The following is a 25,075-nucleotide window of genomic DNA, read 5'->3' as shown; positions in this document are numbered from 1 at the left end:
TGTATTTTCTGTATGTTTCTGTTCATATACAGAAGAAATTGGAAATATTTCTGAATAGTTTTTATGTTTTTACTAACTTGGTTAAGTTATGAGTACATACTTTTATATTGTTTGTTGGAGTGATTTTCCAAGTTGCACCTAATGTTTATAAGAAAAGGGAAAGAGAAAATCTTTTTATTCATCAAAGACACCAAAATAAGCCTTTATAAATAAAAGGATTAAAAATTTTCAAAATAAGATTTTTGGTATTTTGGTATTCCTTATACCTGTCACTTTAAATCTCAGCCAAGGTCAAAATATTTAGAGGTGTCTAATCCAACCACTCAACACTTTGGTATTTGGATTGCAGTGGAATATGTACTATATCCAACGGTAATTGCAAATTTATTTGTAATAAATAGTCAAGAAGCACAGATGAGAAATTAGCGTGTACTTTTCCTCTGAGGGTTAGTTAAGAGAAAATAGGCAAGTTTTGTTTTTAAATAACTTCTCCTCACACTGTTGAATGGGACTTTCTGCAGATGTACAGAGGGCTTCTTTTCAGTTGGAACAAGATGAAAACAGATCATAGAATTTATACCAGGAAAATTCCTACTCAGCCTGATTCCCCTCTCAAGCCCCTACGGAGTATCAGTGGTGTTTTGCCTGAAGAGGCAAGAAGGAAATTCTCTTCTCCAGCCTTTTCCCCCTTGACTGCACTCAAACGTTCTTCATTGGCCTTGCTCAGTAGTCTTCATTGCTGGATCTTGAGATGGGAGCATCATTTTTTTGGAAGCAGTGACCAAAATGGCTAGTACTCTTACAAATTGTGTATATTCCTTTAGAAAGACTTAGAAAATTGTGATGAAAGTACACTGCTGCCCATTCCATTACCCAGGGATCAGTGATGTCCATTCATGCTGGGCCATATGGGTCAGTAGCACTAGGGATTAATATTCTTCCTCTTAACGTGTAAACATGCCAGACATGTCCTTCCTAGAATTAAAACTCTGTATAGGACAGTGAATTCAAGACGTTTTCTTCCTTATTGTCCACCCAACTCGGTAAACCCAACTGTGGCCTCTTCTTTTTATTGTGCTGGGTGGATCATTCTGTGTGGCCTTTCTGTTTATGTATATCTTGAGCCAAGTGCCAGGTTTTAGGGTAAAAGGATGGAGTTGGACAAAATATTTCTATGGTGACTTTTTTGGTATGCGTGGAACTCTGACCCTCTGAGGATACCGTGGGGTCGCTGCACTTGTGATTTTCAGAGCAGTGACCAGAGGCACTTGACTGCTAGTCCCAACTCCTCTTCTGAATCGCTGTGTAGTCTTAAGCAAGTTACTTAGCCACTCTGAGCTGCAGTTGCTTACTCTGTAAAACAAGGAAATTGCACTAGAAAAATCTCAGAACTCTGTCCACCTCTGAAACCCTATGATTCTGTGACTGTTATCATTTATTCCAGAGCTGGAAAAATGTTCAGTTCAGAAATGTATTTTACATTGATTTATTTTTTTTTTTAGTTATTGCAGTATGAGTTAGTTCTATGTTAAATAGTTGAAGAGTCAATTCTTTGATGATGGTAACAACAGTCTTCATACCAGGTACTACTCTAAGTACTTGATGCTGAATCCTTGCAAGTCTCTGAAATAGGTACTCGTGTTAGTTCCCTCCTTCATGGGTAAGGAAACTGAGGCAGAGGGAACAGACTTTTATTTTGGAATCTCTCTTTGTCTCCATTCTGGGAATCCCCTTCTCTGGGAATCCCCTTTGCCTCTCTTCTCTCCTAGATCCCCTGTTCCCTCTATTCCATTTCTTCCTTTTTCTGGATTTACTTCCTTGCTTTTGTTGCTGAGAAAGGATGAATAGAAATAAGTTTTTTGAGGCCTTCATGTCTGCAAAATGTTTTTATCCTACCTTCACCTTGGATTGGCAGTTTGGCTGGATATAGAACTCTATATTGGCAGTAATTTTCCATCAGAATTTTGAAGGTATTGCTTCCCTGCTTTCTAGTTTCTTCTGTTGTGAAGTCCCATATCCTCCTGATTCCTGATCTTTTCTATATAGCCAGGGTTTTTGTTTTTTGTTCTGGTTTGTTTCTGGAAATTTGTTGAATCTCTTTGCTCCCCATGTTCTTCAGTTTTATCGTGGTGTGTCTTGATGTGGGCCTTTATCATCCACTGTGTCAGGCAGTTGGTACCTCCTTTTCTTTTAGAAGTTCATAGTCTTCAGTTTGGGGACATTTTCTTACACATTATTGTGTCAATGAATTCCTTCCTCCTCTTTCCCTTTTCTCTGTTTCTGGGACTGATCCCCAGATTCTGGACCTTCTGAACTCGTCCTCTCAGTTTTATTTTTTATTTTCATTTCTTCAATATTTCACTGTAGTTTCTGGGATATGTCCTCAATTTTCTCCAGCTCTTTACTGAATGCTTTATTTCTGTTATTATTATTTTTTATTTATAGGAGCTTTTAAAAATTCTTGGAATGTTCCTTTCTTATATTATTTTGTTTTATGATTTCAGTGTTTTCTCTAAGGATTCTAGTGATAGTTTTGGAAAATTTCAAGCATAAAGTGGGAAGAAGAGTATAAAAGATTCCCATGTTCCCTTCATCCCATGGCCTTACTTGTTTAATCATCCCCCTCATCTGGATTGTCTCAAAGCAAATCCCAGCTCTAATATCATTTCATCCATAAATATTTCAGTGTATTTCTCATTAAAATAAGGATTATTTTTAATAATTATTTAATAAGGATTTAATATTTAATAACTATTTAATAAGGATTATTAATACATAACCATATTATGTCACACCTAAAAAATTATCAGCAGTTCCTTAATATCATCAAATATCCAAACAAAATTTGAATTGCCTGTTTATCTCCTTTAACAAAACAACAACTGGGGGGCGCCTGGGTGGCTCAGTTGGTTAAGCGACCGCTTTCGGCTCAGGTCATGATCCCAGAGTCCCGGGATCGAGTCCCGCATTGGGCTCCCTGCTCAGCGGGGAGTCTGCTTCTCCCTCTGACCCTCTTCCCTCTCGTGCTCTCTATCTCTCATTCTCTCTCTCTCAAATAAATAAATAAAATCTTTAAAAACAACAACAACAACAACTGGGTTTTCCAAATCAGTACTCAAATAAGGTCCATATAGTGCAATTGGCTGATATGTGTTTTAATCTCTTTTAATCTGTAGGTTCCCCCATTTCTCTCCTTTTTTCCTATACAATATATGTGTTGAAGAAACTGGGCCATTTGTCCCATAGTGTTTCCCACAGTCTGAATTCCACCGACTCTATCCCTCTGGCGCAAGTTGATTTTTTGTTTGTTTGTTTGCTTTGGACTCCATCTTTCATTTTAGAATCTTTCCTCAGATGTCAGGTGGTCCTTCTTTGTCTGTTATATTCAAAAGTAAGGGATGGGAAAAACAAGACTAATTTATGCCCACTACACGTGAGTGGGGCTTGTTGGCGATAGCTTCACATAAGGTGTTGTCCCCAGCCCTTTACTTAGGGAACCAGCAGTGTCAGTTACTCTTTGGCTGTTGGGATCACCCAGCATCTTCCAGTCGCCTGCCTGGAGGGTCTGAGCATTGCCACCATATTTCTGGGAACCAAGTTGGGGGCAAGGTTTGGGGTGGATATCTCAGTTGCATGTGTTTACCCAATCCCAGTTTTCCTGACAGTACCCACTCCCCCCACAGGTTGTGCTGGGTCCCTCACCCAGAGACCCGTATTTTATACTTGACAGAGAATGTGTCTTCAGATATATATGTTTTGCCACATGGGGAGGAGCAACCACTCAGCTTTACAGAATAAGTGCCTGGTCTGGGAATCTAGCTATTTCTTGAAGATCCTCTTTATTTTAGCTCATCCCTTCCATTTTTCCCTCCTTCCAGTAATGCCACCGGGGCCTTTTGGGAATTCTGTGGTGAAAATTGGATTGGTCTTGTCTTTCTCCACTGCCAGTTTAAGGTTCGGCTTTGTCTACTTTCCAGTTCTGAAATTTTGTGCTTATTATCTCCTCTCATGTTCTTAGGAGGGAGCAGGAGTAAGTTTATATATTCAATCTACCATTCTTAGAATTCAGTTGATTTTTAATTATAGTGATTCAGGGATAATTGATCTCTTGTCTCATGACTCTTCAGTTTCTGACTGAAGCAAAGAATTGGATAAACTTGACTCTTACAGTTGCAGGAAGACTTCCCTGCATAAAACTCTTACAAATCGTTTGGTTATTTGCAAGATGTGTGAATAGCAAGAGCCACCCACCAAATCATCAGGTGAAAGCTCGTGAAGGTAGCTGTATAAAGACCCAAACTTACAAGCTTTTCACAAAATGTAGAACTCTCCTACCTTAAAACAAGGACTCACTCTGTGTGTTGTAAAACCAGCTGCTCCTACAGCTGCTCCAAGCCAAGAAGGAGTTGGCAGGATCAAGGTATTTCATCTGGTACAGGGCCGTGTTCCAGACTCATACAAGCCAACACAGAAAAAGAGTCCAAGCCTGTCCAGGCTTCTTTAGAAAAGCAGCTGGGAAGGCTCCTCTGAGTCTCCCTGAGGCTGGGTGCGGAGCTCTTCACTGGGGTCATCTGAAAACTTACGGGAGTGATTTCTTTTCCTTGGATGAATTTGGAGCTCATTGTTTTTTTTTTGACCTAACCATAATGGCTGTCATCCCTGTTTAACACACCTCTGATTCAGTTGGATTCAGTGAACTCTGCCCCATTGGAAGAATGCAGTTAGGTTTTGTGTTTCCCTGAATCCTGAGGCCCTATAATTCCACCCAAGGAACAGGAAGTATGGGAATGGGGAATCTCTGCTTACAGTTGTTCTGACAGTATCTGTTCTCTGTTGGAAACAAAATGGGGCTGTACCCTGAGGGAGCAGTTTGGGGATATGCTGAGACACGAGTATCTCAGGGTAAAATGCACACATTGAACTGAGTTTTCCTAAGATTGGGGATCCAAGGAAAAGGCAGTGGGTGCTGACAACTTTTCCACTGTAACTCCCTCTTCTATCACTGATTTTTTTTTTTTACATAGCTCCCCTGTAACTCCATCATGGCCAAAGTGGGATCAAAAGTAAATATTGGCAGGGTGCCTGGGTGGCTCAGTGGGTTAAGTGGCTAACTCCTGATTTCCGCTTAGGTCATGATCTCAGGGTCATGAGATTGAACCCCGAGTAGGGTTCTGCGCTGGGCGTGGAGCCTGCTTAAGGTTCTCTGTCCCCTTCTCCCTCTCCCCCCACCCCCCCAAGAAAAGGAAAGAAAAGGAAAACAAAGTAAATATTGGCATGGAAGAATGGTGAGGTTTGTTTTGTTTTTTATTTCACCTTACCATCTCCCCCACCTAGCCCAAAACAGGAAAGTTAAATTTCTAAATGTATCTATTAAAAGCATACATTTTATAGAAAATGAATGTCTTTAGAATGTATCACTTCCTCATAGTAGTAGGTAAATGAGAGGTTTATTAAACTATACAGAATCTGATAAAGCAATAAATGCTTTATATTTTTCCATAACTTCTTGGCAGGTATTATTGTTTATTATTTTAATAATGTAGCCCTTAAGTATAAAACAATGAAAAAGGAGACTATAATTGATGATACTTCTGAGACCTCAAAAGATATGCTCATTTTTTGTAAACACTGAGTTTATAAACCATCTGTTTGAAATTATAATTGTGAAACAACATAACAGTCTATATAGACAATAGTTTAAGTTTTATTTTGGTTGATTACAATTCCAGAGTCTCATTTTTTGAGTTTTTGAATTTTTTGAGTCTCATTTGCCATTTTCACATCACTTGGTTGTGAGGATAAAAAGATAATATAGCTAAAGACACACTTTGAAAAGTGGCACGCAAGAAGACATTTATTAATTAGTGCCGACCCCATGGGACTGCTATGTGTGTGTGTGTGTGTGTGTGCACGCATGTGTGTGTGTGACAGAGAGAAGAGAATATGTGTGTGAGAGTGTGTGTGCGTGAGAGAGAGAGAGAGATGGAGTACCAGGAGTGCCTGGTATATAGCAGCACTATATAGTACGTGTTTGTGGAATTATTAATTAGGTAGCCACTAAATAATGGTTAACATTTATTGAACAGTAATTATATATGCCATATTATGTCATATAATCTCCATCAACTATGAAGTAAGTATTAGTTCCTTTTAACAGATGAAGTGACTGAGGCTTAATAACAACTTAGCAAGTTGGGGAGCCAGGGTTCTGTCCAGGCTTTTCTGACTCTAGAACCAGTGTGATCTAAAACACTATACTGCCTTTTAGTGATGCTTTCATCAGAAACCAAATTTACATTATTAATATACATCATCAGAGAAATTTTATTTTGATCAGTAGATACTTGCAAGTTAATATTTTAGCTTTAAAAATCACCTTGTATAATCATTAATATTCCTGGACTATTTTACTACTATTTCACCAAGAACCATCGCCCTTATTGTAATGGAAATAGTTTTGCAATATTGCGTGCACCAAATTGTAGATCAGGGGTGGTCAGGTTCCTGGTAATAGCCAATAAAATACATGCCTAAAGTATATCATAAAACTAACATAACTTCTGAATGGCTTCGGGTGTGTCATGTCTACACCCGCCTCGGCCTCATGTGCTATTTAAGACTCCCCGCTGTCTTCGTGAGTCCTTGAATTTAATTCCTTCCAAAGATTTAACTAAATGTTGTTAAGAATTAAAAACCCAGTACTGACAAAGTCAGATAATACCAAGTCTGTTATTAGAGAATTGGTTCAATAATCCTAGTAGTTCCATAAAACAGAATATTAGACAACTATATAAAAGAGTAAACTGGATTATATGTACTGGTATGGGAAAAATGTCCTGAGAATATTATTGTGTGAAAAAACCTGACTGTTAGGTGGAAGTGAGCAAGGAAGGAGATTGTGTGTATATGAACACACCCCACAGACTATTCGGGAGGGTGCACAAATAAGCTGTTGACAGTGGTTACTTCTGGAGAGTGCCTCAGGGGCTGGGGCGGGGAGGTGGGAATGCAAAGTTTACACTCTGTATTATCTTTCTACCATATGTTTTTAGGGGAAGAAGCTAATGGGAAAGCCCTGTTTTTTAGGGAACTTAAAACCAATGACATAAGACTTTTTTCCCCTCTTACCTGCAGAAGAGTGAGGAAAAACAGATTTTCAGTATTGGTATTTAAGACCCTAAGAGCGAGAATAAGCGTTGATGCTGTGCTACCTATTCCAAACTCTATTTCCAACCCCATCTGCCTTCAGAGAGCCTCCACTTCAGCCACACCAATCTCCTCTTCTGTAAAGGCCACCTGCTCTGTCCTTGTCACCCTGGCCTTTCTCCCTCTTTATTCCCACGCACCTCTGTGCTTCTGAATCCTGACAGGCCTGTGAGGCCCAGTCAGAGGCCACCTCTGGAACTGTTTCCCTGATCCTCCTCTACCTTCCCGATTGAACTCTGAGCCCTACAAGGGCAGGATGAATATCTAATTCTTCCTTGTTCAAATCATTCCCGCCCCCCACTTCCCCCCCACCCACGCCGGCCCCAGCAAGATCTAGAACAGTTGCTTGCATATACGTGATTCTCAATAAAATTTCATTGACATGAATGAATGAATACCTAAGAATTAGATTTTGCAAAACCAAAACAAGGCTTTAGGGCAAAACAATGGCTCTCATAATTGGTGCAAACTTATGGGAGGGCAAATAACAACTGAAAGGTTTAGCTCACCCTCAAATTTTCAGTGGGCTGTGGAGATGTAATGATAATAACAAGGTTAGCACAGCACTCACCCCCAAGTGGTTACTTGGTTACTTTCCTGGGAATGCCTCCTTCATTTGAACATTCTAAATAGTTCAGAGCCTGTTAAATCCTGTAAGAGGTTAGTATTACATTGCTAAAAGAGCATTTGTTGTTAAATTGCTATTTGCAAAAAGGAATGTAATTGTCCTTTTCAGTTTACAGCAATTACCTCCACTTTGTGGTAAATCGTTTGCTTCAATTGTAGGTGAATTCTGTCTTTCTTTTTCTGAATATTTATGTAACTCTGTGAACCACTAAAAAGATGCAACATTGTATTACCTATGATTACAGTGTTTACAAACAAACCAGTAAATAGCCATGCCAGTAAGGGTCAATCTAGAATATAAAGATCTCTGTAAACCAAGATCAGACTAGCAGGGGCCTTCTCTCTTTAAATTCAGTGTTTTACGTTGAGCCTACATAAGGGGGAGACAGAAATGGAATTAGAACCATAGGTCCATGAACACATTGCCCTAAGTCCTGTTCATATCTTGTAGGTATTTGATCATTATTAACCCGTCACAAAAAATGGGCTTCTCACGATATCAGGAGGTTTGTATTCTTAAATAACTGCCTCAGCATAGCTCTGAAGTCTGACATCTTTTTCAGCAAATTCTACTAAATTGGAGTGAGATTGCAGTGTACCTTCACAAATATGTACTCTGCATGTTCCTGAACTTCATTACTTCATATATATTCCAGAAAGTTTGAATCACACCCACCAAGATGATAATTTTGCTCTTAGCAGTAACAGAGATGGTCTGTGTGATATTTATCAAGTTATTCCTTGTAAATGTTAAGTTCTCTTTCTCTGTGCACTCCTAAGCAGGCAGTTCTTTGCCTCCTGAGGAAAGACCAAACTGGATCTTGTGATCTTAAAAAACTGGGTGATTAAAGAGGAAGTCAATAGGGAAACTCTACTCTTCCGGTGATCCTAGGAGGAGGTCCATGAGTGTAGTCACATTCATCTTCCCTTTTGTCAATCAGTTACTTGTTTTTAAAATTCTTTGAGTTATAGTCACTGTTCCTTAGAAATGATCTGAAGAGAAAATTGTTGTCCTTCAGCTGGCAGTAAAAATCACTGGCATCAGAGTCTCTTGTTTGGGAATAATAATACTGGAAGAGGAGAAATGGCACATTCAGGCTTGCCAACATTTGAGATACATGTAAAAAGGACAGTGGCAGTGCCATTGAACTCTATTGAAATTAACTGGATTAAGAAGCTTTTCAGAAATAGGGCAATAGGAAAGTGGTTAGTGTTGTGCGAAAAATGAGTGCTTATTTTGTAAACGAAGAGGGTTGGCAAGTGTAGGAGATGAGTCCCACCCATTGTTTTTAAAAGTTGAGCAGTTATGCTTAGTGAGTCATCTAAGATGTGTCTGATAAGGGGTTTCTAGAAGGCAATTCTCGAGGCCCGGGAGAGGTGCGCGGGTGTGTGCGCTGCGCGTATGCGCGAGAGCGTGTACTGGGAGTTGGCTCAGTCCTATCTAGACTGAGTTGAATCCGGTGCCAGTGCGGTGGTGCGACTCAAGGACAACAGCATGGCCTCCATTTTGGAGCACTGTGTTTTTCTTGGCCTGCAAGAGGCAATTTAACTCTACAGCCTAAGGTTTTACCAGTATTAATACCTCCATGATGCATGAATGCCTTTTTGTTCACTTTACTGGGTTGCAGTAGGCCAGGTGTGTATCAGCACAGTAGGTCACTATAGTCCAGAAATTTGGATTTTCAAGGCTAGCTTGAACTTTTATTACTCACAGAGTGGTAGTTGGTTTAGTAGAGTGGAAAACTGCCCCTTTGTGAGCCAGGTGGTTTTGCTTTGTTTGGTGGCTGCAAGCTTCACTTTACATTGGGTCCATGGTATCAGTGATCTACGACTACATCAGGGGTTCGAAAACTACAGCGTACTGACCAAAACCACCTGTAGCCTCTTTTTGTATGGCTTGCCAGCTGAGAATAGCTTTTATTCTTTTAGAGAATTAGAAAAAAAGATGTTATAAAGTATACGTGTTCCCTGGGATCTATAACAACCCTATTTATCGTCCCTATTTTATAGGTAAAGAAGCTAAGATTCACAGAGGCTAAGGCACTTGCTAGGATGACACTGTGATTGGTGGTGGGATGAGGGGAAGGAGGGCAACAAGCCCATGGTGTAGTCCTCTTAACTCTTCCATCTCTCCTTCAATGTGCATTGTTACCATGGAAACAAGAGTGGGAAAGTATGAATGAAGCCCCAGCTCCATCATTCCTGCTGGAGTGGAAGTCCAAAATACCCACTGAGAACAGCACACTCCTTTATTTAATGATTCCGTGGAATTTTTCTGTCACTCAGGAGTTGCATCTTAAGAGTATGATAAAGGGGGCATCATTTTCAAAGGTAAGGATCTAGGTTTGAGAGAAAAGGAAGCCAGTTATTCTTGTGGAGTGGAAGAAGAGGAAGGAGGACATGTCAAGAGTTATAAATGGAGTGCCCGCAAAACCCACAGCCCTCTACCAACGACTATAGGCAAAAACAGGAAGTGGTGATGGCACATGGCTTTCTTTCTTACCAGTACGACTTCCTCTTTTAAAGTCAAACCTCCTCCTAACGTTGTAACTTCACAAAGCATCAACTAAATTGATAAAATTCTCGTTCTGTCTGCATACCTCTTTTAAGTACTTCTTTCTCTTTAGGATCATATTAGATATTTGATTTGGTCGTCAGTGAGGCATATTTCTTTCATTAGACAACACAAAATACCTAACCAGCAGGGAGGCTAGTTTAAGAGCAGCTTTGCACCAAAAAAATGTAGATTTACCTACAAGGAAAGAAATGGAAGGAATTGTACAAATAATTGATCCCTGCCTGTTCCCAGCTCAGCATTTAAAAACCATCCCTTTCACTCTCTAATGTGTAAATATTACAAATAATTGCATGCTACCAGATCCTGGTGTGCTGGTCCTCTGACCCTCAGAATGTTGAAATTTAGTCACTATCTAGTGACTAGGAAGTGCACTTTGGGACTGAATAATTACATGTTTCTGCTCCTTCCTTTAAATATTTTGTGAGTTCCTTAAATGAAATAGGGACTATATTAATGACCTTGGAGTTTAAACAAATGCAACTCTTCACCCCTCCCTCCCCAAAGGGAAGAATTGGAATAATACTACTATCATTTGCAAGGTTCTTTACATTTTTCATTTTAATACTATTATTGTAAAAGTAAGAAAATCATTAAAGACTATTTTGAAAATGCATAAAATAAATTAAGTATAAAGAAATCACCCAAAATCTCACTGTTAACAGCAGGCTCTGTTAGCCTTGTGATGTATTTCATTCTAAGTTGTTTGTCTCCTGCTTACACTGTCATTCCTCTGTGGATATTTGACTTTGGCAGACAATATAGCATGGGTGGGTAAGGACTTTGGAATCAGACTATGAGGGTTTGAGGGCTCTAAATACTAGCTCTGTGACCTTAGACAAAGTACTTAACCTCTCTGAACTTCAATTTCTTTATGTAAAATAGTAATAGTAAATACTCATAAGTGAAATATTTTAAAGTGCTTAGTGTGGGCCTGACGTATTGAAAATACCCTAAATTTATTGGTAGTAATGATCAATTGAGTGTTTTATTAATTATATTGAATCCCTATTAAAGTACATTAAAGTTGTATGTAAAAGATAATTTTGAATTTTCCAAAATATTTAAAATTTTCACCTGGATTAGGGACTCAGAACACCTGGTCCCTCTCTCCTTACTTTCAGGCACATCTCCTTCCCTTTGGGCTCTCATTAGATAGGCAGTTCTTCCTCCGTGTTGCCTTTTTTTTTTTTTTCCCCACTGAAGCTTTCCACTAGCATGGCTTCCCTAGGCCAGGAACCATGCAGCACCACCCTGCCTCTGCAGCTACCCTCCAGAGGGTCTACTTCTGACCACAACGGCCTCCACTTCCAGGCTCCTCCCTCGGGTACTCCCCCTGTGCCTGTCCTCCAGTGTCACGGAGAACCTCTGTCTCTGAGAACCTCAGGGAGAAGCACACTTCCTTCCCTGTCCAGCTCAGATGTCACAGCCTTTCACTTGAAAGCCCCTCTCCTCCCCACACTCTAAAATTCCCTTCTCCACCAGCTCTCTGTCACAATAGCTGGAAACCCCCGAATCTGAGCTCCTTAACCATGCAGCTGGGTAACTCATTCAACATCCTTGCTTGGGTTCCCCATCTGCCCAGCCCTCCTCCCTTCATCCCCAGCTGGTGCTCTGCTCTCTGCAGCAGTGTTTTTAGATCCTTACTCACTTCATATAGTTATGTCCCTTGGGAAGAGTTGGCAGGGAGGGGATGGAAGGGCAGAGAGAGTTAGTAGAGATAAGAGATGAGTAAAAAAAGTAGAGGGGGGAAGACAGGAAGGTGGAGACAGTTTGGAAAGGTAGGAGAAAGGGAAGGGGTAGAAGAAAGTGAAAGAGAGGCCAGTAACAGAGGGGAAGGACTGGAGAAAGATGGTTGGCCAGAAAACAGTGTGTTTCCTACAGTTTATCCAATTGGCTTGTACTGGAATTTTAGATTTTCTTGTAAATATTCTGCATCAACCAGATTGTGTGTGTCTGAGTTTTGGAGGGAGGGGCTGTGGATTGGTGGGAAGTGACGGTAGATAAAAGACTAGTGAAAAAGACTACTTCTCCTCCGGTGCAGGGAGTTTTTATATCCACTGTTCTAATCATGAGGATGGTAAAAGTTTTATACTTTTAACTGGGTTTAGAAGAGGAAGAATTGTATAGTGTGGTGAGCCTCAGATCCCTTTTGGCAGGAAAGTGACATGGCTGGGGTGGGGAAAGGGGTGTGGCATTGAAAATAATTTTATTTACTTATTTGAGAGAGAGTGCAAGTGAGCATGAGTTGGGAGGGGAGCAGATGGAGAGAGGGAGAAGCAGACTCCCCGCTGAGCAGGGAGCCCGACGCAGGGCTCGATCCCAGGACCCTGGGATCATGACCTGACCTGAAGGCAGACGCTTCACTGGCTGAGCCACCCAGGCTCCCCTAATTTTAAGATATATATGTGGTGAAGCACATAATGCCCTAAGAGCCTGAGCAAGTTGACCAAAGAAAGTAGACCAGACCTCACATTGATGCTGAGAGCCAGTCAGCGTCCCAGAGAAGTGATAACGATTCAGCTGTAAATGCTTCCCCCTCACTGCAGTCTCCCCTGGACAGCTGTGGGGTCCATGTCATAGGCAGTCGCACGTGATGGCGGCATGGCACCCCAGCTGCAGACAGTGTGGCAGGCCACGCGGCACCAGTTCAACAGTTGTGAGAAACAGGAACACCGAGATCTGTTTGCTAATGGGGCCAGAGCTGCAGCTTTAAATCCTTGCTGCTGTCAAATGTGGCTCGTGGACTAGCAGCATCTGCAACACCTGGGAGCTTGTGAGACGTGCAGAACCTCAGGACCCACCCCACATCTACTGAATTAGAATCTTCAATGTAACAAGATCCTAAGGAGATTCGTATATACCATTAAAGTTTGAGGACAGCTGCTTTAAACTTTGGCAAGGGGGAGTCATGTAGGGAAGGTTGGGAAGGGTTCTCTTATTTTTTAAGAGGAATGGGTCCTGGAGGAGTTGAAAGCACTCAGGTGCATGGCAGCCCCGAACACCCCCATCTGAACACCCCCATGGAAGCTATTTCTGGATCCAGAGCGGTGGCTGCTGCTTCATCTCCCTCTTTCAAGGGCTCTGAGGCTGGGTGGGGAGTATGTCATACGATTTCTTGTTGTTTGGCTAGGCTTTTATTTATTTATTTATTTATTTATTTATTTATTTATTTATTATTTATTTTTATAGATTTTATTTATTTGACAGAGAGAGGCACAGCGAGAGAGGGAACACAAGCAGGGGGAGTGGGAGAGGGAGAAGCAGGCTTCCTGCCGAGCAGGGAGCCCGATGGGGGGCTTGATCCCAGGACCCTGAGATCATGATCCGAGCCGAAGGCAGACACTTAGCCGACTGAGCCACCCAGGTGCCCCTTAGCTAGGCTTTTAAAAGATAGTCTCATCATCCTTGAAGTGATGTGGGGTCTGTCTTTTTTTTTTTAAGGTATAATTTATATACAATAAAATTTTCCAATTTAAAGGATAGGATTTGTAAGTTTACCCAAATATAGTTATGAAGTCACCACCACAGTCATGGCATAGTACATTTCAATTGTCCAGGCACCTGGGTGGCTCAGTCGGTTAAGCATCTGACTCTGGATCTCAGCTCAGGTCTTGATCTCAGGGTCATGAGTTCAAGCCCCTCATAGGGCACCATATTGGGCGTGGAGCCTACTTAAAAAAAAAAAAACAATGAACATTTCAATTGCCTTAAATATTTGGTTCTATTGTCACTGTTTTCCATTTGATTAGCATATAGTACTTGAAGAAATGGAATTTATTATAATGTTATCCAAGTAATCTTTGGGTAAGTTAGGGTAGAACAAAGAATTACAGTCTTATCAATGTGATTCAAAACAGTAACAAATAAATGTTTTTAAAATAGATGTTTAGATGTTATTGTTTAAGGTAGGAGCCAAAATTTTCTTGTACCAAATGCAGTAAATATACCTAGGATCCCTGTCAAAAATATTTAAGAAATCATGGAAAGCAGGAGTATCGCCAGAGGACTAGAAATGGGCAGATTTCATCCCAACTTTCAGAAGTGATAAAAAGTAGATCTCAAGCATAATTCAAGAGCAAATTATTAGATAGCTTTTATGTTCAAATACTGTAGAAAATATTGCTCCATAGAGGTCAATAGGGTTTTCCTAAATAGTTGTGCTAAACTAACTTCATCTTTTGAGATAATAGTGAACTAGTAGGTCACAGGATTGTCTTAGGCAGAATGTATCTTGATTTTAGCAAGATGTTTGGCATAATCCCATATGACTTACAAATGAGATACTAATCTGTAAATTCACTTATTCTTAGCTAAGAGTCTATTTGGTGTTGTATGTAAATAGGCAAACAGGATGGGCTACAACTCTGAATTAAACTGTCATGGCCTGTCCTACCGGATTGTAGATTGGTGGGAAGTGATGGTAGATAAAAGACTAGTGAAAAAAACTACTTTTCCTCCGGTGCAGGGAGTTTTTATATCCACTGTTCTAATCATGAGGATGGTAAAAGTTTTATACTTTTGACTGGGTTTAGAAGAGGAAGAATTGTATAGTGTGGTGAGCCTCAGATCCCTTTTGGCAGGAAAGTGACATGGCTGGAGTGGGGAAAGGGGTGTGGCATTGAAAATAATTTTATTTACTTGAGAGAGAGTGCAAGTGAGCACGAGTTGGGAGGGGAGCAGATGGAGAGAGGGAGAAGCATTACTGTCTAGTAATGGAGGAAAAAATAAAAGCAATGAAATAAAAACATTACTTTGGCTGCTAGGTGGAGGATGGATCAGAGAGGGCAAGAAATGAGAGATAGATACAGAGTACTACAGTTGCCCAGAAATTAGAGGTGATGGTGGCTTGGATCAGAGTAGTGGCAGTGGAGATGGAAAAACAAAAGGTATATGGATTTAGGAACTATTTTGGAGAGAGATGTGATAGGACACTTGCCAATGATTAGATGTGAGGGATGAGAGAGTAGATAAAAGATCAAGGGTGACTTCCAGGTTTCTGGCTGGAGCGGTTGACAGGACACTGGGCCATTTTCTAGATTGGGGTCTTGTTCTCTTCAACGTTAGCACCAGTGCCTTGGATGAAGGCAAATTCAAGATATGAAGCTTGATGAGATAGTTGATACATAAGTAAAAAAGATCAACAATTTTAAAAGATGTCACAAGACAGGAAAGACAAAATATAGTGGAAAAGTGCAGAATCCTTTCAAAAAAATTATACACAGGATAGAACCAGAAAGAGTAGCCTAATATGAGTTTCCAACAGAAGCTCAATAAGAAAAGTGTGGCTTAGGGTGCCTGGGTGACTCAGTTGGTTAATCGACTGCCTTCGGCTCAGGTCATGATCCTGGAGTCCCAGGATCGAGTCCCGCATCGGGCTCCCTGCTCAGCAGGGAGTCTGCTTCTCCCTCTGACCCTCCCCCGTCTCATGTGCTCTCTCTCTACCATTCTCTCTCTCTCTCAATAAATAAATAAAAAAAAATCTTAAAAAAAAAGTGTGGCTTGTTTGCCATAAAAATGAACACAAAAATAGGTTGCCTTCAAGGAAGCATGATGTCCAGCTCAAGTTAATAATCTTAATGTGCTTTGCGCTATTTGGACCAAAACTGATGTGATGGCGTTGTGCTTTACTTGGCACACAGCCATGACAAAGGATGGTTGAGGAACTGGACCATGACTGAGATGTAAAGAGCCTGAACTTCCCCATCACAGGATGAAAGCTGGAAGAATTGGAGAGGTGTAGGTCAAAGGGCACAATCTGAAAATGAGTGCCATCAGATGGACTGTTTGGTGGAAAAGGGTTTCGATTTCGAGTAGATTCAAGTAGGTCCAAAGGGTGAAATGGCAGTGGTAGTTTCAGCTCAGCCTCAGTTCCTGTGTGGGGCACTTTCCAGAAACAGGATGGGACCCAGGGGTGGCTTATGTGTCCCCTGTGACACACCTTGCAGACCTGGATGCCTGTGTGTTGGATGCAACAGAGAGGTTTCCTGTGCTGGGTGGAAAGCTGGACAGGGTGGTGTCTAAAGGTCCCTCCCTGATCTTGGAGTCTAGAATTGTTTCCTAACAGGCTCCTTCTCTGTAGGGGACACAAACTCTCCAAGGATGTCCCCGCACCACCTCCTTCTAAGTGTTGCTGACAACGTGAGGGTTTTCGGAAGTTCCTGACCACATTCTTCACTAGATAACTCTCCTGCCGTTGCTTCCCCAGTGCCCATGTCCAGGTTCAAGTTCTGGATCCCCTTCTCTTCAAGGCTGAACATAAGTCTGAAATACCAACACCTTGACAGCTCAGTTCCTATTGCTGACATTTAGTTGCCACCCAAACGCCTTTTTCAGCAAGTGGCTTTTGCCATAACCATATTAGAACTTGTTGTCAATGATTAGAAGTGTGAAAGCGAACATTATGTCCGGATGAGATGAAAAAAGGAATCACTCATGTTCCTCTTAGCACAGGAATACCGGTGTATATTTCTCTTCCAGCAAACCACAATAATATGTACAAATATCTAATTGGACAAATAGAGGTACAATCACGCTCAAGACAGGAGAAATGTTCAAATAAGTCATTACATTTCTTGCAAGTCATTCCTCCTGCTCTTTCTTCTTGATGTTATGTTTTGTGTCTTTGACATCCCTGTATGCCCTTAAACTATTCTAGCATCATTATAGCCAGTTAGACAACTTAGAGTTTCTTGCTAAGAATCTAAACAAGGAGATGCACTTCTCTAACTTTTAATTCCATTAATACTGCTAGATATTTTTTATAGCCTAAAGCGGTCTTAAAATTTTACATACAGGTTTTGCCTCTTACAACCTGATAGAAAAAGGGTTTTGTTTTATGTTAGTTTTTGGTTTTCGAAGGGAAGCTCTATATTTTGGGAGGGATGGAGAAGACTGTCTTCAGAGGTGGGGTGGTTAAAGGCAGAGACTGTCAGACTCTCACCCCAGGTCCTTTTGTCTGGGGTGCAATGTTATGTCTCTTAAACACGGGAGTGGGGGGGTCATTTTCATCACAGTGGGAGGACCTCACTCTGCTGTTGGTAAGTGTGGAGGAGAAGATAGATGAACTCCCTGCTAATCTCTTCCCTGACCAACACTTTTCCCCCCCAGAAAGAGAAAAAGAGGTGATAGGAGTTTATGAAGAAATCTTTTACTTCTTGCCAAGGGCCACAGGTCAGCTCAGCATCACCTACAGAGATTCAACCCAGTAGAATGTGTTGGGAGGCAACCGTGTGCAAGAGCCATGTGGTCCCAGGGGCTGCTAGCTGAGGGAATGGATGTTTCCTTATAATGTTTCTTTTGCTAATAAGTACCCAGATCTCCAAGGCTTAGGGCCTTTCGTTAATCATTAGGTAGACATTAGTAATTGTCCCTCCTGCTAGGCACATACTTCCTGCAAGGTCATACTCTCTACTCATTAGCCTGGGGCCTGGTGGCAGGATCCCCTCTCCTCTCCAGGTCAGTCCCAGAGGGATAGACTCAACAGGGCACGTGGTCACTCCAGAGCAGCAGAAACTTGCATCTCTCCTATCCCCAACTGGAAGCCCATGCTAGTCCACATCATGCCCAAGTCCTCTATGGCTTGTCATATGCACACGTAGGAGTTCCTGTTCGTGTTCAGTGTCCCTAAAAACAGTGAACTCTGAGCAAAATTCGAAGCTTGCTTCTTCAGAATAAATATTGTTTATCTCTTACAAGGTGAAAGAAAAATCATACCACAGTTGGGTCCTGTATCTTCCTCTCTGGCAGAGCATATCAAATCGTGTTCCATTACATATCTCAGAACTACTGGATGGGTGAATAACTGCCTGCTCTCAGTTTCTCCTGTGCCTCAGCCAGAATAGATAATAAGGGACTTACCTTCTTAATCATCACCCTCCCACTCAGGATCTTAGCTAAGTCAATATATATCTGAATGCACTTCCTTACCATCATATCTTCACCTAAATTCCCCTTTTCATTAGCTGGTCAGTTTGGTCTTCACCCAGAGTGTTAGGTTTTCTGTTCTTTCTCCCAGTGTTTGTTTTTACCTCTGCTGAGCTCTGTCCCTCTTTTATGTTTTGTGACCAATCTCTGGCACTCTTGTCTGCTCTGCAGTTAATCATTCTGTACTCCCCCATTGCATATAGGAGAAGCAAAATGCTATAAGACATGAGAGAGCCATGGAACTGTCTTTCTGCCTGGGGCAAGGGGAGTCACCTAAGGAGGTGACATCTGAGCTGGGCCCAAGGACAGTGGTTTAGTGGGTGTGTGGGCTGGGGGATGGGGTTGGGAAGAGAGAGCCCACACAGAGAGAATTGAATGATGCACCAAGTACCTCTCAATGGCACTTGCTAGAAAAATCTTTGCCTTAATTACTCAAATGTGGAATCAATTGCACTAATATATTGTTCTAGGGATATATTTCCCTACATCAGGGAGTGAGTGGTTTCATTTGGGGGACTGGAATTTTTTTTTCTTTTTAGCAAATAGGCTTTATTTTCAATTACCAAGTCTGTTTTAACCAAATGATTCAGAAATAATCTATGTAATCTCCCACATCATTTTAACTGTGCTTTTTCTTGAGGAGGGTTTGATAATGAGCCAGATGTACTAAAACAAAAACATGAGTTCGTCATTCAAAAAAGTCTTTTCATTTTGCTTGTCAAAATTTTCCCATCAGTTAAAAGAAGTGCTTAGTCTTTAAGAGGAACCAGGTGCAAAAAAATTGAATTATCTTAGTGGTCCAGTATATAGATTCAAAAATAGCCACAGAGTAATTAGATGAAAAGAACCTTAGACTTCATTTAGCTTGTGTCTATGTTATAGGTGAGGAATCTAGGGATGGGAGAAATTGAGCAAGTTGCCTAAAGTTACATGGTCATCGACAAGCCTTTCCCTCAGCCCCTCCCCGCCCCCAGCCCCACACCTCTTTCACACTTTCTCACAGGGATGTAACAGAAAGTACATCATAGACCATAAAAGCTTTCTTTCATAATACTGTCTGAAACTCATCTCAACTGAAATGACCTCAGAGAGCTATTTAGGCTTTGAATTAATGTAGAGGATTTGCACAGTTAGGGTTACTCAGATTCTAATGAGTAGCTCTTTATTTGGTAGAACATTTTTATTGAGGATTTTAAAAGAGGGTGTGACCAATAGTTTCCAGAATTTGGATGCTACCAACAGTGTTAACCATATAAATACGCCTTTGTCCTTCTAAAATGTAAGATCCAAGTATGTTCTTTTATAGTTATTACAAGACTTATTTTCTTTGCTTTAGGATACTTTTGACTTCTGTGACACTGCTATCTATATATTCAATAAACCTTCTTTTGATCTGTTCAAAGGAAACAGGTAAGCTGATAATATGTCTAATTTTGTTAAAGCCAGGGTGAATGATTTGCATGGTGATATTGTGGACGAGTGATATCCTCCCCATTCAGCAACTGATTATTGAAGAGTACTTTGACCTACAGTCCCTCAAAAACCTCTGGTGGCATTTACCCAGAGAAATAGACACAGCACCATGGAAATTAAATTGTCTTGAACACTGAGAGAATAGTGTTGCCATTTAAAGCACACCCCCAATTATACCTGTTTTTCTAATTTAAGATGACTTCATTTGAAAGGCTTTGATTTTTCCTTAGGTCTTTATAAATTCAGAACAAGGATCCCAAGTTTTGATATTATAGACTTTAAGATTTTAAAAGTAAACGGAGCTTTCATTCTCTTGTGTGTGTATTCCAAGGAGAAAATGTTACACCCGAGGCAATGTGGGAGCGAGGGTGCTGTGGAAAGGCTCCAAGTTCTGGGGAGTGTGATACCTGAAATGTTTATTTTCTATTCCTGGGACAAATGGATTCTGTTCGTAATACTTTGACTTTTACCTTAGCTAAAACCACATTGGCCAACTATTACTGTACAGAGACAACTCCATTTAACTGGGACATTTTGTAATAGATCGAGGATCTACCATTGTCTTGTTTAAACACCAGTCTTATGAGAGATTAAACAAAGTTTTAATTATAGTCTGACCCATATTGCTTTCTGTGAACATTTTGAAAACGTGAACCGAACTATTATAAAGAAATATAAACATGTTTTTTTAATGGATGGTTTAGCAGTTTAGTATTTATTGAGATGAGACAGTTGAACATGTTAGGATTTTGCTGTAGCCAAATTATTCTTTTGACAGATTTATCTGTTGGTTTCTTTTCTGAGTTGCATATCTTTGAACTAAATTTTACAAATGATCAACGTTCTGGTGTTGACTATTATATGTTTGTTATTGTGTTTAGGACACATGAGGCATTCGTGGAATGTTATTAAAATAATCCCTTGTTAGCCTCATCAGTTCATGTAATTAATTCAAAAGGAAACTTTCGTCCCAACTATAAGGATTTTTATTTTTAAATCAAATCTTTACTTTAATGATATGCACCAGACTGAGAAGGAGATCAGAGTAGGAATTTCCCCCCTCCTCCCCAAGTAGGAAGACTCTTTGAGACAGTTAAAAATAAGCCTTTTATGACCTAATAATTGAATTGTAAATGCTCTTGTAGCCAACCTGAAAAAGGAGAAATGGTGGTCATTTCTGACATTTTAAAATGTCACGAGGTTGAAACACCTTAACCCTTGCAAAGCCCAAAAGGCTATGTGTATGATTTTGAGAAAGACAGAATAACTTGGGGAATAGTCCATAGAATGAGGAAATATTAGCTTTCTTTAACTTTTAGATCCCTGTGTCATTTCTTGTGTTCTCAACTATGATTTTTAAATAGGCTGCATGGTTTATGAAAAGCTGGGAGAACAGGTCTTTGGCACCACAGGGAAGCTTGTAATCTTCGGAGCCACCTCTCTACAGAACACTGGAGGTAAAAAGAACACGCTTCTCTATACATAACTTTAAAGTATGTGAATATTATTATCTTTTCTAATTCTGGTGGTTGGGTGGCCGCATGAATTTTAACAAAATGGAAGCAGTATCGTTCTCATTGCTAAAATGGCACATGGAAAGTAAGGCAGAAAGTAAGAGCAGTCACTCATTTAAAACCAAGTATACTGAGTAGCTAAAACTGTCTTTGTGTCTTACTGAAGGTCAGTCTAAGAACAGGCTGGTAGCCTTTTATATAGCTTGCAACATGAGCCTTAGTATCTTCTTTCTAAAAATGTTCTCATTTTCCTCTAGCAATGCTGAGCTACCTCTTCATAGTAAAAAATGAACTACCCTCTGCCATAAAGTTTCTCATGGGAAAGGAAGAGGCATTTTCGTAAGTTATAGATCATTTTTTTGTAAGATAACGAAAATATTTTTAATGTAAATGTGGGCTAACCAAAGTTTTTGTTTTATGAAAACTGGAGGCACCTGAGTTTTCCCCGGGTTGTTTTTTTCTTACTTTGTTGTTCCATCAAATTTCTCTGGGGCTGTTATATAAATGAAAGCCATTTGACTCTGAGCATTTAAAAGGTAGATATATCTGTCAGGCTGCAAACAGTAGATGCTGCTTCTCCCAGAGAGCCTGAAATCTATATCTAGTTTCTACAAAACAGAATGGATACAGAGTATTTTTAACACAGACATATATTTAACACAGAAGTGGAACACGCAAAAACATTAAGACCCTAGTCTCTTTCTTAAAGAAGGGAGCAAAATTTACATGAGCTGACTTCATTAAAGATAAGCTTGGAAAATGTTGGAGCTACACCTGGCACATCTGCTGTTTTCACTCCTTCTTGTTTAACAGTTCTTGTCAGTCTTAGTTTTTCTGTTTTCTTTCAAGGGAGAATCATAGGAGCCAGAGTTCCTCTTGTTCTGTCATCAGGACTCAAGGTCAAATACAAGAGGTTAGGGAGAAAGCGATGCCTATCTGTGTTGACTTGTTTTTCAATGGTATTAGCCAAGCAAAACAAAAAGGAACTTCTCCTTAAATAATTGATAAGACATGTTGTGATCTGACAGAATGCAGTGTGTGCATTCAGCTTTGAAACCACGTAAATTATTCAGAGGAATGCCACATTTAGCTGATGGGGGAGGGAAAAAAAATCCCTTCTTCCATCACTTGGGAGAGAGACAATAGTAAATGGGGAGTGGTTGGGTTAAAGTGTTTGGATAAACCTGAATAATGATAGAAATTAATGGTAAAAATTAATAATAGTAAAAACTCATTAAAACATATTGTGAAATTTACATTTGAGAAAAAATGTGACTTTCTACGGAAATATGACCCAACCACTTAAATGCCTTTTTCAGAGCCTGGTATGTGGATGGCCGAGTTCTGGTGGTGGTAGTTACTTTTGGCATAATCCTCCCTCTGTGTCTCTTGAAGAACTTAGGTAAGGAAAGAGCTTGCTTTTATCATAGTCTCTACAGTGCCCAAATGAGTCAGAAACCTAATAAAAATGAACAACTTTGCCCCCTCTACTTTCACTTGTAGGGTAAAGATTAAGTGAATGATACATTACAAGTATTAATCAGGCTTGACTTTAATATGGGATAAAACCACTGGTCAGTATGTGACCTCCTAAGCAATCCCTCTACTGAGCTGTAGAGGGGGGCAGTGAGGTTCTGGGACCAGCAACAGACACAGTGCCATATCCGATAGCACAACCTACAGGCTACTCTGAGAAAAGTACAGAAAATGGAATTCTCCTTATACAAGGTCTTAAGTATCCTGATTATTTAGAGAAGTAGATTTTCAAATCTACTATCAAAACAGGAAGTTGCTTATATTTATCCCCTGAAGTATTATGAATCACTCTTGAATTATCAGAGTCTAACCAATCTCAATTATTTGCTTCACTGAAGGGAAAGAGAGAAGGGAAAAGTCAAAGGCTGCAGATAATCACCAAGTCCTATCCACTTGGTTTTGACATTTTTTGTGTGTATGTTTGTATTTGGAGACAAGTGTGTCTCATGTTGTGGGAATTGTATACATTGAATAATGTGGCCAGACTGCAATCCAGTCCAAAACGCATTTCCTTTAATTCTGGGCTAATTCAAGGAAGACATTTAGATTAAAGTTCTTCCCCCAAATGATTGCTAACCATAGTGTTTTGTTTTGTATGAAAAATATCAAGCCTCTGTAGCTGTTATGTAAGATCTAGAAGTAGATCTTAAAAACGACTTAACTTTCTGGTTTCTGGGTCTGTGTTTTGGCTTCTCTGTATATATACATGTAGCTCTTTTCAGATTAAGGAGGGAAGGGCTCTTCTTCTCCAGGGATGAGAATAGTGCAACCTCCCAGAGACCACTTACTCTGCCTCTGCCTTTGTGGAAGTTACAGTGGTTGGGGGACTTCAAGGGGAGCAAGGTGAAGATCCCCAGATGCTCAATTTATGCCTAGAAATCACTTCATCTCCTCTCTGTATGCCCCTCATCTGGGATGAGAAGTATTACGTAGCTGATATTCAGTACGTACACAATAAGTCCATAATAAAGAACTATCGAGTAGATCAAGGAGAAAATGCTTTTGGCCGTAAGACTCCATCAGAGTAGATGGGGCACCTGGGTGGCTCAGTCGTTAAGCATCTGCTTTCGGTTCAGGTCATGATCCCAGGGTCCTGGGATCGAGCCCCGCATCGGGCCCCCTGCTCGGTGGGAAGCCTGCTTCTCCCTCTCCCACTCCCCCTGCTTGTGTTCTCTCTCTCGCTGCCTGTCTGTCAAATAAATAAATAAAATCTTTAAAAAAAAAAACCAACTCCATCAGAGTAGAGCAACAGAGAGCTCTGGCCAAATTTGGGAGGCTCTTTTTTCCCTGTCTGGGAATCTGCATTGTCTAGTGTATCAGGGAAAACGGGAATCAAAGCGGTAATATAATATTTTTATTTAAAGTCACCATTATTTTGCCAAATAAAGGAGCACTCTCAAGTAATAAATCTTATATTCACATAGGCATATTTGTATATTATTGGAACTATGCTGGAAATAATGCATGGAGGGATGCCTGGGTGGCTCAGTTGTTAAGCGTCTGCCTTTGGCTCAGGTCGTGATCCCAGGGTTCTGGGATCGAGCCCCGCATCGGGCTCCCTGCTCGGCGGGAAGCCTGCTTCTCCCTCTCCCACTCCCCCTGCTTGTGTACCTGCTCTCACTAACTCTCTCCCCATCAAATAAATAAATAAAATCTTAAAAAAAATAAATAATGCATTGAAAGAAACAAGGTGATATGTGAAATAATAACAATAAATTTTTTCAACTTTTCTTTTAGGGTATCTTGGCTATACTAGTGGGTTTTCTTTGAGCTGTATGGTTTTTTTCCTGATAGTGGTAAGTGCTGATGAAAATGGTTGGCTTGGTTCTGCCATAGTACAATGCCATGCAGCAGTTATTCATTGTTTGGCTTTATTTGATAATGTCTATATTGTTTCTCCTATATTTCTTAATACCAGGTTATCTACAAGAAATTTCAGATTTCCTGCGTTGTTCTGGAGCTAAATTCAACAATAAGTGCTAATTTAACGAACCCTGACATGTGTACGCCAAAATATGTCACCTTCAATTCAAAGGTAAGTTTCCTTATCTTTTAAATATAAAAAAGAGCATTTTACTAAGAGCATTATCATTCTCATATTTGTTGTAATTAATCATTCTCAATAGAGCGCCATACCACTGCTTCCCAAATTCCATAATTTGGAGACCTTTGAGAAATAGGCAAATATTACATTTCATGCTTCCTCTTATCCAGTTTA

At 40.3% G+C, this 25,075-nt stretch overlaps 1 protein-coding gene across 3 annotated transcripts in view; it reads left to right on the top strand.

The window, feature by feature from the left end:
• The window catches only part of SLC38A1 (solute carrier family 38 member 1), a 67,790-nt gene that overhangs the window by 28,677 nt on the left and 14,038 nt on the right, over positions 1-25,075 (top strand). For all 3 annotated transcript variants that reach the window (XM_028123089.2, XM_028123087.2, XM_028123088.2), the window contains 6 exons: positions 19,671-19,744; positions 21,172-21,264; positions 21,579-21,660; positions 22,641-22,723; positions 24,595-24,653; positions 24,776-24,892. In XM_028123089.2, the coding sequence (XP_027978890.1) occupies positions 19,671-19,744; positions 21,172-21,264; positions 21,579-21,660; positions 22,641-22,723; positions 24,595-24,653; positions 24,776-24,892 (508 nt within the window). The remainder of the gene's footprint in view (positions 1-19,670; positions 19,745-21,171; positions 21,265-21,578; positions 21,661-22,640; positions 22,724-24,594; positions 24,654-24,775; positions 24,893-25,075) is intronic.

Source organism: Eumetopias jubatus, unplaced genomic scaffold, assembly GCF_037043125.1.
Source record: "Eumetopias jubatus isolate StellerSeaLion01/CBP00866 unplaced genomic scaffold, mEumJub1_p1.0 scaffold_8, whole genome shotgun sequence".
Taxonomy (NCBI): domain Eukaryota; kingdom Metazoa; phylum Chordata; class Mammalia; order Carnivora; family Otariidae; genus Eumetopias; species Eumetopias jubatus.
The sequence above is the reverse complement of the archived record's forward strand: the minus strand, read 5'-3'. Positions and strand labels throughout refer to the sequence as shown.